General features: G+C 46.4%; 1 protein-coding gene across 1 annotated transcript in view; it reads left to right on the forward strand.

The window, feature by feature from the left end:
- exoc7 (exocyst complex component 7) overlaps positions 1-6,642 on the forward strand; it is a 20,104-nt gene extending 13,462 nt beyond the window's left edge. The window contains exons 6-17 of the mRNA XM_079237951.1: positions 3-246; positions 1,133-1,285; positions 1,424-1,522; positions 1,640-1,702; positions 1,816-1,882; positions 3,342-3,407; positions 3,877-3,997; positions 4,520-4,615; positions 4,706-4,769; positions 4,889-4,930; positions 5,015-5,148; positions 6,301-6,642. Of these exons, the coding sequence (XP_079094077.1) occupies positions 3-246; positions 1,133-1,285; positions 1,424-1,522; positions 1,640-1,702; positions 1,816-1,882; positions 3,342-3,407; positions 3,877-3,997; positions 4,520-4,615; positions 4,706-4,769; positions 4,889-4,930; positions 5,015-5,148; positions 6,301-6,403 (1,252 nt within the window). The 3' untranslated portion in view covers positions 6,404-6,642. The remainder of the gene's footprint in view (positions 1-2; positions 247-1,132; positions 1,286-1,423; positions 1,523-1,639; positions 1,703-1,815; positions 1,883-3,341; positions 3,408-3,876; positions 3,998-4,519; positions 4,616-4,705; positions 4,770-4,888; positions 4,931-5,014; positions 5,149-6,300) is intronic.
- Positions 6,643-12,602: the final 5,960 nt, after the last annotated feature.

Genomic DNA, 12,602 nt, shown 5'->3' on the forward strand with positions numbered 1-12,602 from the left:
AGACATCGGCACCTGAACACGACACACACTTCCAGAGTCTCGACTGAAGAGGTCTCAGTTCGCCGTCAGCTGACGTCCTCTGTGTCCGTGTGGCTCTCAGGGAAAGACGACGTGCTGGACATCGAGATCGACTCGTACATCCACTGCATCAGCGCCTTCGTGAAGCTCGCCCAGAGCGAGTACGCCCTGCTGGCCGAGATCATCCCCGAGCACCACCAGAAGAAGACCTTCGACTCGCTGATTCAGGTCAGAGAGGCGGACAGTAACAGTAATCATAACTTTGAGGCGGGAGCTCGCTGGTTGATCGTGTTCCTGGCTGTTGACTTCTCGAGGTCAGGTGACCCGGTTCTGTTCAGTACCTTCTGGAATGTGAAAAATACTTTATTATAATCCATCTTTCTTATATTTAGTTCTTGAGATCATTAGCATTCCGTTTTGGGTTTTAGATGTTACGTGAATAATAATAGTAATAATGGTATTATAAATATAAATATTCTCCTATATATAAATATTAATATAAATATTATTATTTGAGGGAATAAATCAAGATAGAGGTAGTCATTTTCTCATAGACTTCTATACTACCAGAGGAGTCTCCCCCTGGTGGTCAGGAGAGAGAATGCAGCTTTAACACATGAAGCATAGACTTCTATACAGCCAGAGTAGTCACCCCTGGTGGTCAGGAGAGAGAATGCAGCTTTAACACACGAAGCATAGACTTCTATACAACCAGAGGAGTCAGTAGAGAGAATGCAGCTTTAACACATGAAGCATATACTTATATACAACCAGAGGAGTCAGTAGAGAGAATGCAGCTTTAACACATGATGCATGTGCTTCTATACAACCAGAGGAGTCAGTAGAGAGAATGCAGTTGTAACACATGAAGCATATACTTCTATACAACCAGAGGAGTCAGTAGAGAGAATATAACTTTAACACATGAAGCATATACTTCTATACAACCAGAGGAGTCATTAGAGAGAATGCAGCTTTAACACATGAAGCATATACTTCTATACAACCAGAGGAGTCAGTAGAGAGACTGCAGTTTTAACACATGAAGCATAGACTTCTATACAACCAGAGGAGTCGCCCCCTGATGAGGCTGCTTCCCCCTGTCTGTCCACAGGAGGCGCTGGACAACCTGATGCTGGAGGGAGACAACATCGTGTCCGCAGCTCGCAGAGCCATCATGCGTCACGACTACTCGGCCGTTCTCACCATCTTCCCCATCCTGCGGCACCTGAAGATGAACAAGTCCGAGTTCGACTCCACGCTGCAGGTCGTCCCCGACTCCGCCCCCAACGGCCTTCAGGGGAACCTTGAATGAACGTTGAATGAAATGTAACACTGTGTGTGTGTGTGTGTGTGTGTGTGTGTGTGTGTGTGTGTGTGTGTGTGTGTGTGTGTGTGTTTTCAGGGCACAGCAGCGAGCACCAAGAACAAGCTGCCGACTCTCATCACCTCCATGGAGACGATCGGAGCCAAAGCTCTGGAGGAGTTCGCAGACAGCATCAAGGCGAGCTGCTCGAGTTTTAACCCCGATTGTCGTCTCACAGGAGATGTTTACGTTTTTAACCCCTGCTGACCGTCTCTCAGGAGACGCGTGCTGAACGTTCTCTTTGTTCCACGACAGAACGATCCTGATAAAGAGTACAACATGCCGAAGGATGGAACCGTCCACGAGCTGACCAGCAATGTAAAGGCTCACTTCCTCTGTTTGGTCACATGGGGGGAGGGGCTAATGAATACGCTTATATCTCTCTCTCTCTCTCTCTCTCTCTCTCTCTCTCTCTCTCTCCCCCCCTGCAGGCCATCCTGTTCCTGCAGCAGCTGTTGGACTTCCACGAGACAGCCGGAGCCATGCTGGCCTCACAAGGTACCTCCTCTTCCTCGTTATCCTCCTCCTCGTCTTCCTCCTCCTACTCCTCCTTATTATCCTCTTCCTCCTCCTCCTCGTCTTCCTCCTCCTCCTCCTCCTTATTATTCTCTTCCTCCTCTTCCTCGTCTTCCTCCTCCTCTTCCTCCTCCTCCTCGTCTTCCTCCTCCTCCTCCTCCTTATTATTCTCTTCCTCGTCTTCCTCCTCCTCCTCCTCTTCCTCCTCCTCTTCCTCCCTGCCTAGACGCTGTGTTCTTTAGTTCTAATGTCAGCAGACTGTTTGTGACCATCAGAGGTTTTCTGTTCTGAGACTCTTCTTCCTCTTCTTCTGTCAAAGTGTTGGACAATTAATGCTTCTGTTGACGTGTTCTCGTCTCCTTCCCTCTCATCTCCTTTCCTCTAGTCTCATTCCCTCTCGTCTCCTTCCCCGTTGTCTCCTTCCCTCTGGTCTCCTTCCCCGTTGTCTCCTTCCCTCTCGTCTTCTTCCCCGTTGTCTCCTTCCCTCTCATCTCCTTTCCTCTGGTCTCATTCCTTCTCATCTTCTTCCCCCTGGTCTCCTTCCCTCTCGTCTCCTTCCTCCTCATCTCCTTCCTCCTCATCTCCTTCCCCCTCATTTCCTTCCCCCTTGTCTCCTTCCCTCCTCGTCTCCTTCCCTCTCGTCTCCTTCCCTCTCGTCTCCTTCCCTCCTCGTCTCCTTCCTCCTCATCTCCTTCCTCCTCATCTCCTTCCTCCTCATCTCCTTCCCCCTCATTTCCTTCCCCCTTGTCTCCTTCCCTCCTCGTCTCCTTCCCTCTCGTCTCCTTCCCTCCTCGTCTCCTTCCCTTCTCGTATCCTTCCTCCTCGTCTCCTTGCTCTCTGGCTGATGACTGGTTGCTTACTCTGCACTAACAAATCTCTTCTAACTTTTCTTTCTTTTGTGTGTTTTTGTTGCACTGTGCCTCTCTCCCTCTCTCTCTCCCTCTCTCCCTCTCTCCCTCTCTCTCCCTCTCTTTCTCCCTCTCTCTCCCTCTCTTTCTCCCTCTCTCTCTTTCTCTCTCTCCCTCTCTCTCTCTCTCTCTTTCTCTCTCTCTTTTTCTCTCTCTCTTTCTCCCTCTCTCTTTCTCCCTCTCTCTCTCTCTCTCTCTCTCTCTCTCTCTCTCTCTCTCTCTCTTGCCTGGCCCTTTAAGTCTTGGGGGACACTTACAATATCCCCTTAGACCCCCGAGGTAAGCGCCTCCTGCTGACGAGTCTGAATGAGTTTCACTCCGCCGTGACGTGCATGAACCCTTTGATCTCAAGAGATGATGAATGAGTGATGCATCAGATGAAAGTGTGATGCATCAGATGAATGAGTGATGCATAAGATGAATGTGTGATGCATCAGATGAAAGTGTGATGCATCAGATGAATGAGTGATTTAAATGAAGACCTGGAACTTGTAACCCCCGTTAGTTTCTGACGCTGTGTGTTTTCTCTCCAGAGACGAGTTCGTCGGCGAGCAGCTACACCTCCGAGTTCAACAAGCGGCTCCTCAGCGCCTATATCTGTAAGTGTGAGGGAAGCTCCTCCTCCTCTCCTAGCTCCTCCTCCCCTTCTAGCTCCTCCTCTTCTCCTAGCTCCTCCTCCCCTTCTAGCTCCTCCTCTTCTCTGCAGAGAAGCTCCTCCTCCTCTAGCTCCTCCTCTTCTCTGCAGAGAAGCTCCTCCTCCTCTAGCTCCTCCTCCTCTAGCTCCTCCTCCCCTTCTAGCTCCTTCTCTTCTCTGCAGAGAAGCTCCTCCTCCTCTAGCTCCTCCTCCTCTTCTAGCTCCTCTTCTCTGCAGAGAAGCTCCTCCTCCTCTAGCTCCTCCGCTTCTCTGCAGAGAAGCTCCTCCTCCTCTAGCTCCTCCTCTACTCTGCAGAGAAGCTACTCCCCCTCTAGCTCCTCCTCTTCTCTGCAGAAAAGCTCCTCCTCTTCTCTGCAGAGAAGCTCCTCCTCCTCTTATAGCTCCTCCTCCTCTGACGCCCTCTCTCTCCTCAGGTAAAGTGTTGGGTAACCTGCAGCTGAACCTGCTCAGCAAGTCCAAAGTGTACGAGGACTCGGCTCTGAGCGCCATCTTCCTGCACAACAACTACAACTACATCCTCAAGTCTCTGGAGAAGTACGTATCTCTAGACCCGAGTCCTTCTAGACCCTAGTCCTCTCTAGACCCGAGTCCTCTCTAGGCCCGAGTCCTCTCTAAACCCGAGTCCTCTCTAGACCCTAGTCCTCTCTAGGCCCTAGTCCTTCTAGACCCGAGTCCTTCTAGACCCCAGTTATTGTCATCATCATAAATATCATTGATAAAAAAAGAAGGCTGGATGATGGTTTATTCGTTCGAGGCCTCCATTGATTTCCATTCATCTGTTTTGAATGATAATCTATTATTTTGACTTGTGCCATTACAGTGGACACTAAAGTAATATATTAATATAATAGTTATATATATATATAGTTTTATATGAATGCAGACCCTTTTGTGCAGCGAGTTTCATTCTAGATTCTCATGCAGAAATGAATGGAGGTCAATGGCTGCATCAAAAGTCAAAGAAAAGGCCGATGTTTCTAAACTCCAGCGGCGTGAATAGAGTGATGTCATTCTCTTTGAGATAAACGTGTAAAGCCTCCGCTTGAATGTCTTCAGGTCTGAGTTGATCCAGCTGGTGACGGTGACTCAGAAGAAAGCGGAGAACTCGTACCGGGAGCTGATCGAGCAGCAGATCCAGATGTACCAGCACAGGTAGACGCCTCAAAGGCAACTTTATTCATTATTATTATAACATAATACATAAGATTATTGTTGACCGCATGTGTGTTGCTTCTGTCGCAGCTGGGTGAGAGTCACGGAGCACCTGACGAGCAGGAACATGCCCGTCTTCCAGCCCGGCACCAAGGTCAGTGTTAAAGTACGAGGTTCTCCAGGGTTCTACTGCAGTAGAGGGAGAACCTGTCCCCTAAAGGTCTTAAAATGCATATAAAGTGTTGATTAAGAAGTCTTTCCTTCCTCCTCCAGCTGAAAGATAAAGAGCGACAGGTGGTAAAAGACAAGTTCAAGGTGAGGGAAGAGTCCCGTTGTTGTGGAATGTCTTTGCATATGTGCGTGATGGCGGAGGAACCAACGCTCTCGTCTTCCCCTCAGGGCTTCAACGACGGGCTGGAGGAGCTGTGTAAGATCCAGAAGGGCTGGGCCATCCCGGACAAGGAGCAGCGCGACTTCATCCGCCAGGCCCAGAGGAGGGTGGTGTCCGATGCCTACAGGGCCTTCCTGCACAGGTGAGGCGCCGGAGCGCGACAGCCGACGGGTCAGGGTCGTGTTGATGCGTCGTAAAGACGTGAATAGACATGAATAGACGTGAATAGACATGAATAGACGTAAATAGACATGAATAGACGTAAATAGACATGAATAGACGTAAAAAGACGTAAATAGATGTAAAAAGACGTGAAAAGACGTAGATAGACATAAAAAGACGTGAAAAGACATAAAAAGATGGGAAAAGACGTAAATAAACGCAAAAATATGTAAATAGACGTAAAAAGACGTAAAAAGACGTAAATAGACGTGAAAAGACGTAAAAATGTGTAAAAAGACGTAAATAGACGTGAATAGATGTGAAAAGACGTAAACATATGTAAAAAGATGTAAATAGACGTGAAAAGATGTAAATATATGTAAAAAGACGTAAAAATATGTGAAAAGACGGGAAAAGACATAAAAATACATAAATTGTAAAAAGACGTAAATATATGTAAAAAGACGTAAAAATGTGTGAAAAGACGTAAAAATACTTAAATAGTAAAAAGACGTACGTTAACATGATATAGTCACTTCGAAGTAGATACATTTACACCATGGCATTCTATCACATGCCTTACTATAACAAATTACATTAAATATCATACTTTAATTTTCTTTTTCTATAAATGCTATAATTACTTTTATGACTTTTTCTAATAAAATATACAAGGATTATTTTCTTTTACTTCATTCAGCATATTATACAAATAAATAAATTATACTATAACTTTATGAGATACTATACTATGACTTTATGAGATACTATACTATGACTTTATGAGATACTATGCTATGACTTTATGAGATACTATACTATGACTTTATGAGATACTATGCTATGACTTTATGAGATACTATACTATGACTTTATGACATACTATGCTATGACTTTATGAGATACTATACTATGACTTTATGAGATACTATACTATGACTTTATGACATACTATACTATGTTCTGTCATCGACTACATGCGGTCGATTTCAGTCTCATAATCTTAAAGAATTACAAAGCAATCCAGCAACTAAATCCTGAACTATTGGTTTTTAAACGACTGCTAGTGGTCCTAAACTTTGCAGCCAATCAGAACCTCACAGGTCACTGTTCTCTACTTTGTTTCTTGTAGATGCGCCAACATCTCGTTCACCAAGAACCCCGAGAAGTATCACAAGTATCGGCCGGAGGAAGTGGAGGAGATGATCGAGAAGCTGTTCGACACGTCGGCTTGAGCGGCACAAGACTCTCACCCTCTCACCCTGAACACATCTCACTCTTTCTTCTCACCCTCTCCTCTCACCCTCTCACCCTGTCTGAGGCGGTTTTGTACAGACATGAGCAGGATGTATTTATGAAGCGTTCCAGCTCGGCACTTAGAAGTGAATAAAGTGACTCTGACGTCACTAGTGAGGACACGCCCGGGTCTCGTTGTTTGGGTTTTCCTCCTAATAAAAGCAGATCGTTAACTGGATGTGTAAACGAGTCGTCGTTTATTAACAACACGTCTTTATTTACCTTTATTAACACGCTTGCTATATTAACTGGAAAGCCAATATGTTTGTTTTTAATCTAAAGGTTGTTTCTGCCGCCCCCAAGTGGCCAAGCTGCAGAATGCTGCAGAAATGTTTTTATAATAATAGTATTTAAATAATAGCTAATAAAGGCTGGGTGGTATGAACACAGAATATTGCACACATTTAATTTGCACAACCGGGTGGAGTAATGTTTAAAATAAAACACTTATGTTCAATTTTAAGTGATTTATCAGGAAAAAGCAAGATACCATTTATGTTCATTTATCATCATAAAACTTCCACATTATATTATGTCTAATTACAGAATTTAAAATCTTCTTGTGAGTAAAATGTGTTGCACCTTTGCAAAGATAACAACCTTCAAGCCGACAGGAAGGAGAGCCACAGCCGACCGGCTTGTTGAGTCATGTTTTCTGATTTTAAACCAAATGAAAGGTGTTGTTTCTCCGGTCCACCAGCAGGTGGCAGCAGAAGCACAGCGAGGTGCTGCTGTGCCTCATCACACACACACTCGGTCCTCAGAGGAGCTACAGATGGCAGCGCGTGTTTACTCCCGTCTCGGTGTCCACCAATCACGGAGCAGCCCTTCAAGCCTCTGAGGCATGAAGTCATTGGCTCTCCGTGTGCCGGCGTCGGGGAAACACTCACAACTGACAAATGACGACTCCGTCTTCGCACGGCGCTCCTCTGAGAGCGTTATTGTTGGAGCCGATGAAGCGTAAGAAACGGCACAAGATTAAAGTCGGTGTGCAGCTGCGGAGGCGTTTGCGTGCGGCGGCGGCCGTAATTCATCGGCGTGTATTTTTAGTCCCTGGGAAGCACCGGAGGATTCAGGAGGGACGGCTAAGAGGTATCAGATCAAGACGGACCCGAGTCCCGTTAGCCGTGGAGGAAGAGAGCCCGATCCCAGCTAACCTGAACCCGAACCCTCGGGAGTCGATCTGAGTCACCTGGTAAAGGGTTGAGTGTGAGAGGCTGGACGGCACTTATTCATTCATTTCATTCAATAATGAGATTAAAGCTAATGAGTCAGCATTTCTGTAGACTTTGCCCAAGGGAATTACCCACAATTCATAGCAATGTGACGTTAAACACGGGGTTACCGTAGGCCGTGTATAAGAAGTGGACGAAGTCGATGGGATTTCACCCGTTGGTGGTTTGATGTTTTGAAGCCTTGAGTTCGCCATCGTGGTTTACCGTCGACATGATGTTGTTTTTTTGCAGCCAGTGAACTGGAAGTGACCATATTTGGACTTAGGAGGAGTGAGAGATGCCATATGTAGAAGCATAGACTTCTATACAACCAGATGAGTCGCCCCCTGGTGGTCAGAAGAGAGAATGCAGCTTTAACACATGACACATATACTTCTATACAACCAGAGGAGTCACCTCCTGGTGGTCAGGAGAGAGAATGCAGCTTTAAAACATGACATATACTTCTATACAACCAGAGGAGTTGCCTCCTGGTGGTCAGGAGAGAGAATGCAGCTTTAAAACATGACATATACTTCTATACAACCAGAGAAGTCGCCCCCTGGTGGTCAGGAGAAAGAATTCAGCTTTAACACATGAAGCATAGACTTCTATACAACCAGAGGAGTCGCCCCCTGGTGGTCAGGAGAGAGAATGCAGCTTTAACACATGAAGCATATACTTCTATACAACCAGAGGAGTCGCCCCCTGGTGGTCAGGAGAGAGAATGCAGGTTTTTAAGACACTAAAAGAAAGGTGAACAAAGATGACGACACATGTTCAGCCTGAAATATTTCATTTACACAGAAACTTTAAGGATTGAAGATGGAACATAAAAGCACATGACATCAGAGGAATCAATGATTTGACATCCCGTAAGACGAGAGCCGGCACGACGTTCAAATCGGGGACTAAAACACACCAAATAAAACGTGACGCTGTAAAGATTCGTATCCCAACACGACTCCTGGACCCCCATGGTGTCGCAGGCTAATCCTCGGCGCTCGAAGGACGCCAACGCCGAACGGCGGCGCTGGATCCCGCCTCCCCCGCGGGGCCACACATCCTCCCTCGTTAGAGAGGACTCCTGCCCGCCAGCGTCAACACTTGCAGGGAGGCGAGTGACCTCAAAACATCTGCTCTTTACAGCAAGTCGTCGGCTCGGAGCCCCTCAGTGTGAGCGAGGCAGATAAACCTCCGGGTTGCGGTCATTGCAGAGAGCACTTTCTCTCTCTCTCACACACACACACACACACACACACACACACACACACACACACATCCTCGCCGCCTTGCCTCGCTGATAGTCCCACACTTTATAAATAGTGTGAGCTTTTAATATGCGCGTGTGTCCAGTGGATAACGTCAGCGCTTTGGGAGAACGGCTCAAGGAGTGTTTCATTATAAACCTGTACCATTAAAACGCTGCTGGCCCGGTCCGGGTTCTGGCTCTCACGTCTCCCCCCTCTCACTTTTTATGAGGCCAGCTACGATCCCAAATCGATGCAGGAAACCGAGACAAGGGGAAGCGGAGCCGTGATCGTGGCGGTGGTTGTTGGTGGCGGTTTGCTTTGTTGAACTGGACCAGCTGTGAACCCGTAGGAACCCGTTTGTGGGGTTCTGGTCGTAAAGCTTGAATAATTATAGATATTCATGAAAATATAAGTGTGTGTGTGAGGAAGTGTAACAGCATTATGATGGAAGTATATGATGGACATCCTAATGAGCTATTATTATTATCTCATATGTAGTTGCAGCAAATATTTGTTGGGGCTCAAGATACATGTATCAAAAATCCCTCAAAAAGACACAAACGCCTTGAAGAACACCATAGAAAACGTGATTTCTGTTGTGAAAGATGCTCAGAAACCTCAATATTCTCAAAATGCGTATTGAAGCCGTACATCCTCTGATCGCCCAAAAGATGCATGAGATTATCATAAAATCGGCAAATCAACTAAACTATAGATTAATGACACGTTAACCATCACAGAGTAAATGAAGTTCCATATTTTCGTCATAAAAAAAGGCAACCAGCAGTTTCTATACATTTTCATAATAGTTTTTAGCAGTGCAAATATATTTAATTTGTTTAAATAACTTATTGAAACTGCACCGAACAAACAAATGCAAAACCTGAATACATTTGTACTTTATTCTATTTCTTGCCAGACACCTGGCAGCACTTCTGCTCACACAGCTGAGCCACATTGACCCTGATCCAGGTCACATTGACCCTGATCCAGGTCACATTGACCCTAATCCAGGTCACATTGACCCTGATCCAGGTCACATTGACCCTGATCCAGGTCACATTGACCCTGATCCAGGTCACATTGACCCTGATCCAGGTCACATTGACCCTAATCCAGGTCACAGAAACCCTGATCCAGGTCACATTGACCCTAATCCAGGTCACAGAAACCCTGATCCAGGTCACATTGACCCTAATCCAGGTCACAGAAACCCTGATCCAGGTCACATTGACCCTAATCCAGGTCACAGTAGAAACCCTGATCCAGGTTCACAATGGGCATCACAAAGCCTGGACCTGTACTTCAGTTCATAGTGGAGAAAGGTTTCTCACAGATATGTGCTTCCATAAAGGTACATTACTCAACTGATCACTTTTGTCAGCTCAGGGAAGGATGGAGGCAATTCTCTCAGAAATGGTCCATCATGTCTGGTTAGCTTTTAGATCTCTGCTGCAAGTCAATAAGTTGCATTTGCAACAGACTCGGGACTTCATACTACAGATCAAGCTTCATGGGGTGTGTGCACATGAAACATTACTCAGGGCTCTCAAGTTTTTAAGACAGGTAGGCGTGACATCTCTCTCTTTTTGGTTGGGGTGGCGGAGGCACGGCGGCACGGCCGGGATTACATTTCACCCAGATACAACAGATCCGTTTTTCTGATTGGCTATTCGTGTCGCCCATCTCTTTTTATTGATTGGCTGGGGATTCGGGGGAGACGTGCTTGATTCCTCCATGGTGAGGGCAGCGCGACCAGGTCATGTTTGAGCGCTGCGGCACATTAAATAGCCTAGAGGTTTTTTTCAGCGTGAGAAATATGATGTGTGGCGGGAGGGCGGGACTTAAGACCGAAATGCGTGACAGTCACGCTCAATGCGTGACACTTGAGAGCCCTGCATTACTATTACAACAGTTTTTGTTTTTCTCAGGTGGTAGTGTGTTGTCTGTGAATAAAACCAGTGTATCTTTGCAGCATATGTGGGTGGCTGTGAGCTCCTATGAGAGTATGATCACACAGAGAAGTGGGCGGGACCTCCAGACTTTGGCGCATCTAGCAGCATCTGAATCTTTTTTCTCCTCCGTTTTTTCACGGACATATTAATAGAAACGTCCAGTAAACGTTATCTTACAGAAAAACGCGCAGGCCGCACTAACACCCGGCTCGCGGGCCGCGAGTTTGAGACCCCTGGTTTAGACCAACAGGAGGAGAGCTAGTAACGATAGCAGCACCGCTAACAGAGAACCAACAGGAGAGCTAGTAATGTTAGCAGCACCGCTAACAGAGAACCAACAGGAGAGCTAGTAATGTTAGCAGCACCGCTAACAGAGAACCAACAGGAGAGCTAGTAATGTTAGCAGCACCGCTAACAGAGAATCAACAGGAGAGCTAGTAATGTTAGCAGCACCGCTAACAGAGAACCAACAGGAGAGCTAATAATGTTAGCAGCACCGCTAACAGAGAACCAACAGGAGAGCTAGTAATGTTAGCAGCACCGCTAACAGAGAACCAACAGGAGAGCTAGTAATGTTAGCAGCACCGCTAACAGAGAACCAACAGGAGAGCTAGTAACGATAGCAGCACCGCTAACAGAGAACCAACAGGAGAGCTAGTAATGTTAGCAGCACCGCTAACAGAGAACCAACAGGAGAGCTAGTAATGTTAGCAGCACCGCTAACAGAGAACCAACAGGAGAGCTAGTAATTTTAGCAGCACCGCTAACAGAGAACCAACAGGAGAGCTAGTAATGTTAGCAGCACCGCTAACAGAGAACCAACAGGAGAGGTAGTAACGATAGCAGCACCGCTAACAGAGAACCAACAGGAGAGCTAGTAATGTTAGCAGCACCGCTAACAGAGAACCAACAGGAGAGCTAGTAATGTTAGCAGCACCGCTAACAGAGAACCAACAGGAGAGCTAGTAATGTTAGCAGCACCGCTAACAGAGAACCAACAGGAGAGCTAGTAATGTTAGCAGCACCGCTAACAGAGAATCAACAGGAGAGCTAGTAATGTTAGCAGCACCGCTAACAGAGAACCAACAGGAGAGCTAATAATGTTAGCAGCACCGCTAACAGAGAACCAACAGGAGAGCTAGTAATGTTAGCAGCACCGCTAACAGAGAACCAACAGGAGAGCTAGTAATGTTAGCAGCACCGCTAACAGAGAACCAACAGGAGAGCTAATAATGTTAGCAGCACCGCTAACAGAGAACCAACAGGAGAGCTAGTAATGTTAGCAGCACCGCTAACAGAGAACCAACAGGAGAGCTAATAATGTTAGCAGCACCGCTAACAGAGAACCAACAGGAGAGCTAGTAATGTTAGCAGCACCGCTAACAGAGAACCAACAGGAGAGCTAATAATGTTAGCAGCACCGCTAACAGAGAACCAACAGGAGAGCTAGTAATGTTAGCAGCACCGCTAACAGAGAACCAACAGGAGAGCTAATAATGTTAGCAGCACCGCTAACAGAGAACCAACAGGAGAGCTAGTAATGTTAGCAGCACCGCTAACAGAGAACCAACAGGAGAGCTAATAATGTTAGCAGCACCGCTAACAGAGAACCAACAGGAGAGCTAATAATGTTAGCAGCACCGCTAACAGAGAACCAACAGGAGAGCTAATAATGTTAGCAGCACCGCTAACAGAGAACCAACAGGAGAGCTAATA

This window comes from Taurulus bubalis, assembly GCF_910589615.1.
Source record: "Taurulus bubalis genome assembly, chromosome: 2".
In the NCBI taxonomy this organism is placed as follows: Eukaryota; Metazoa; Chordata; class Actinopteri; order Perciformes; family Cottidae; genus Taurulus; species Taurulus bubalis.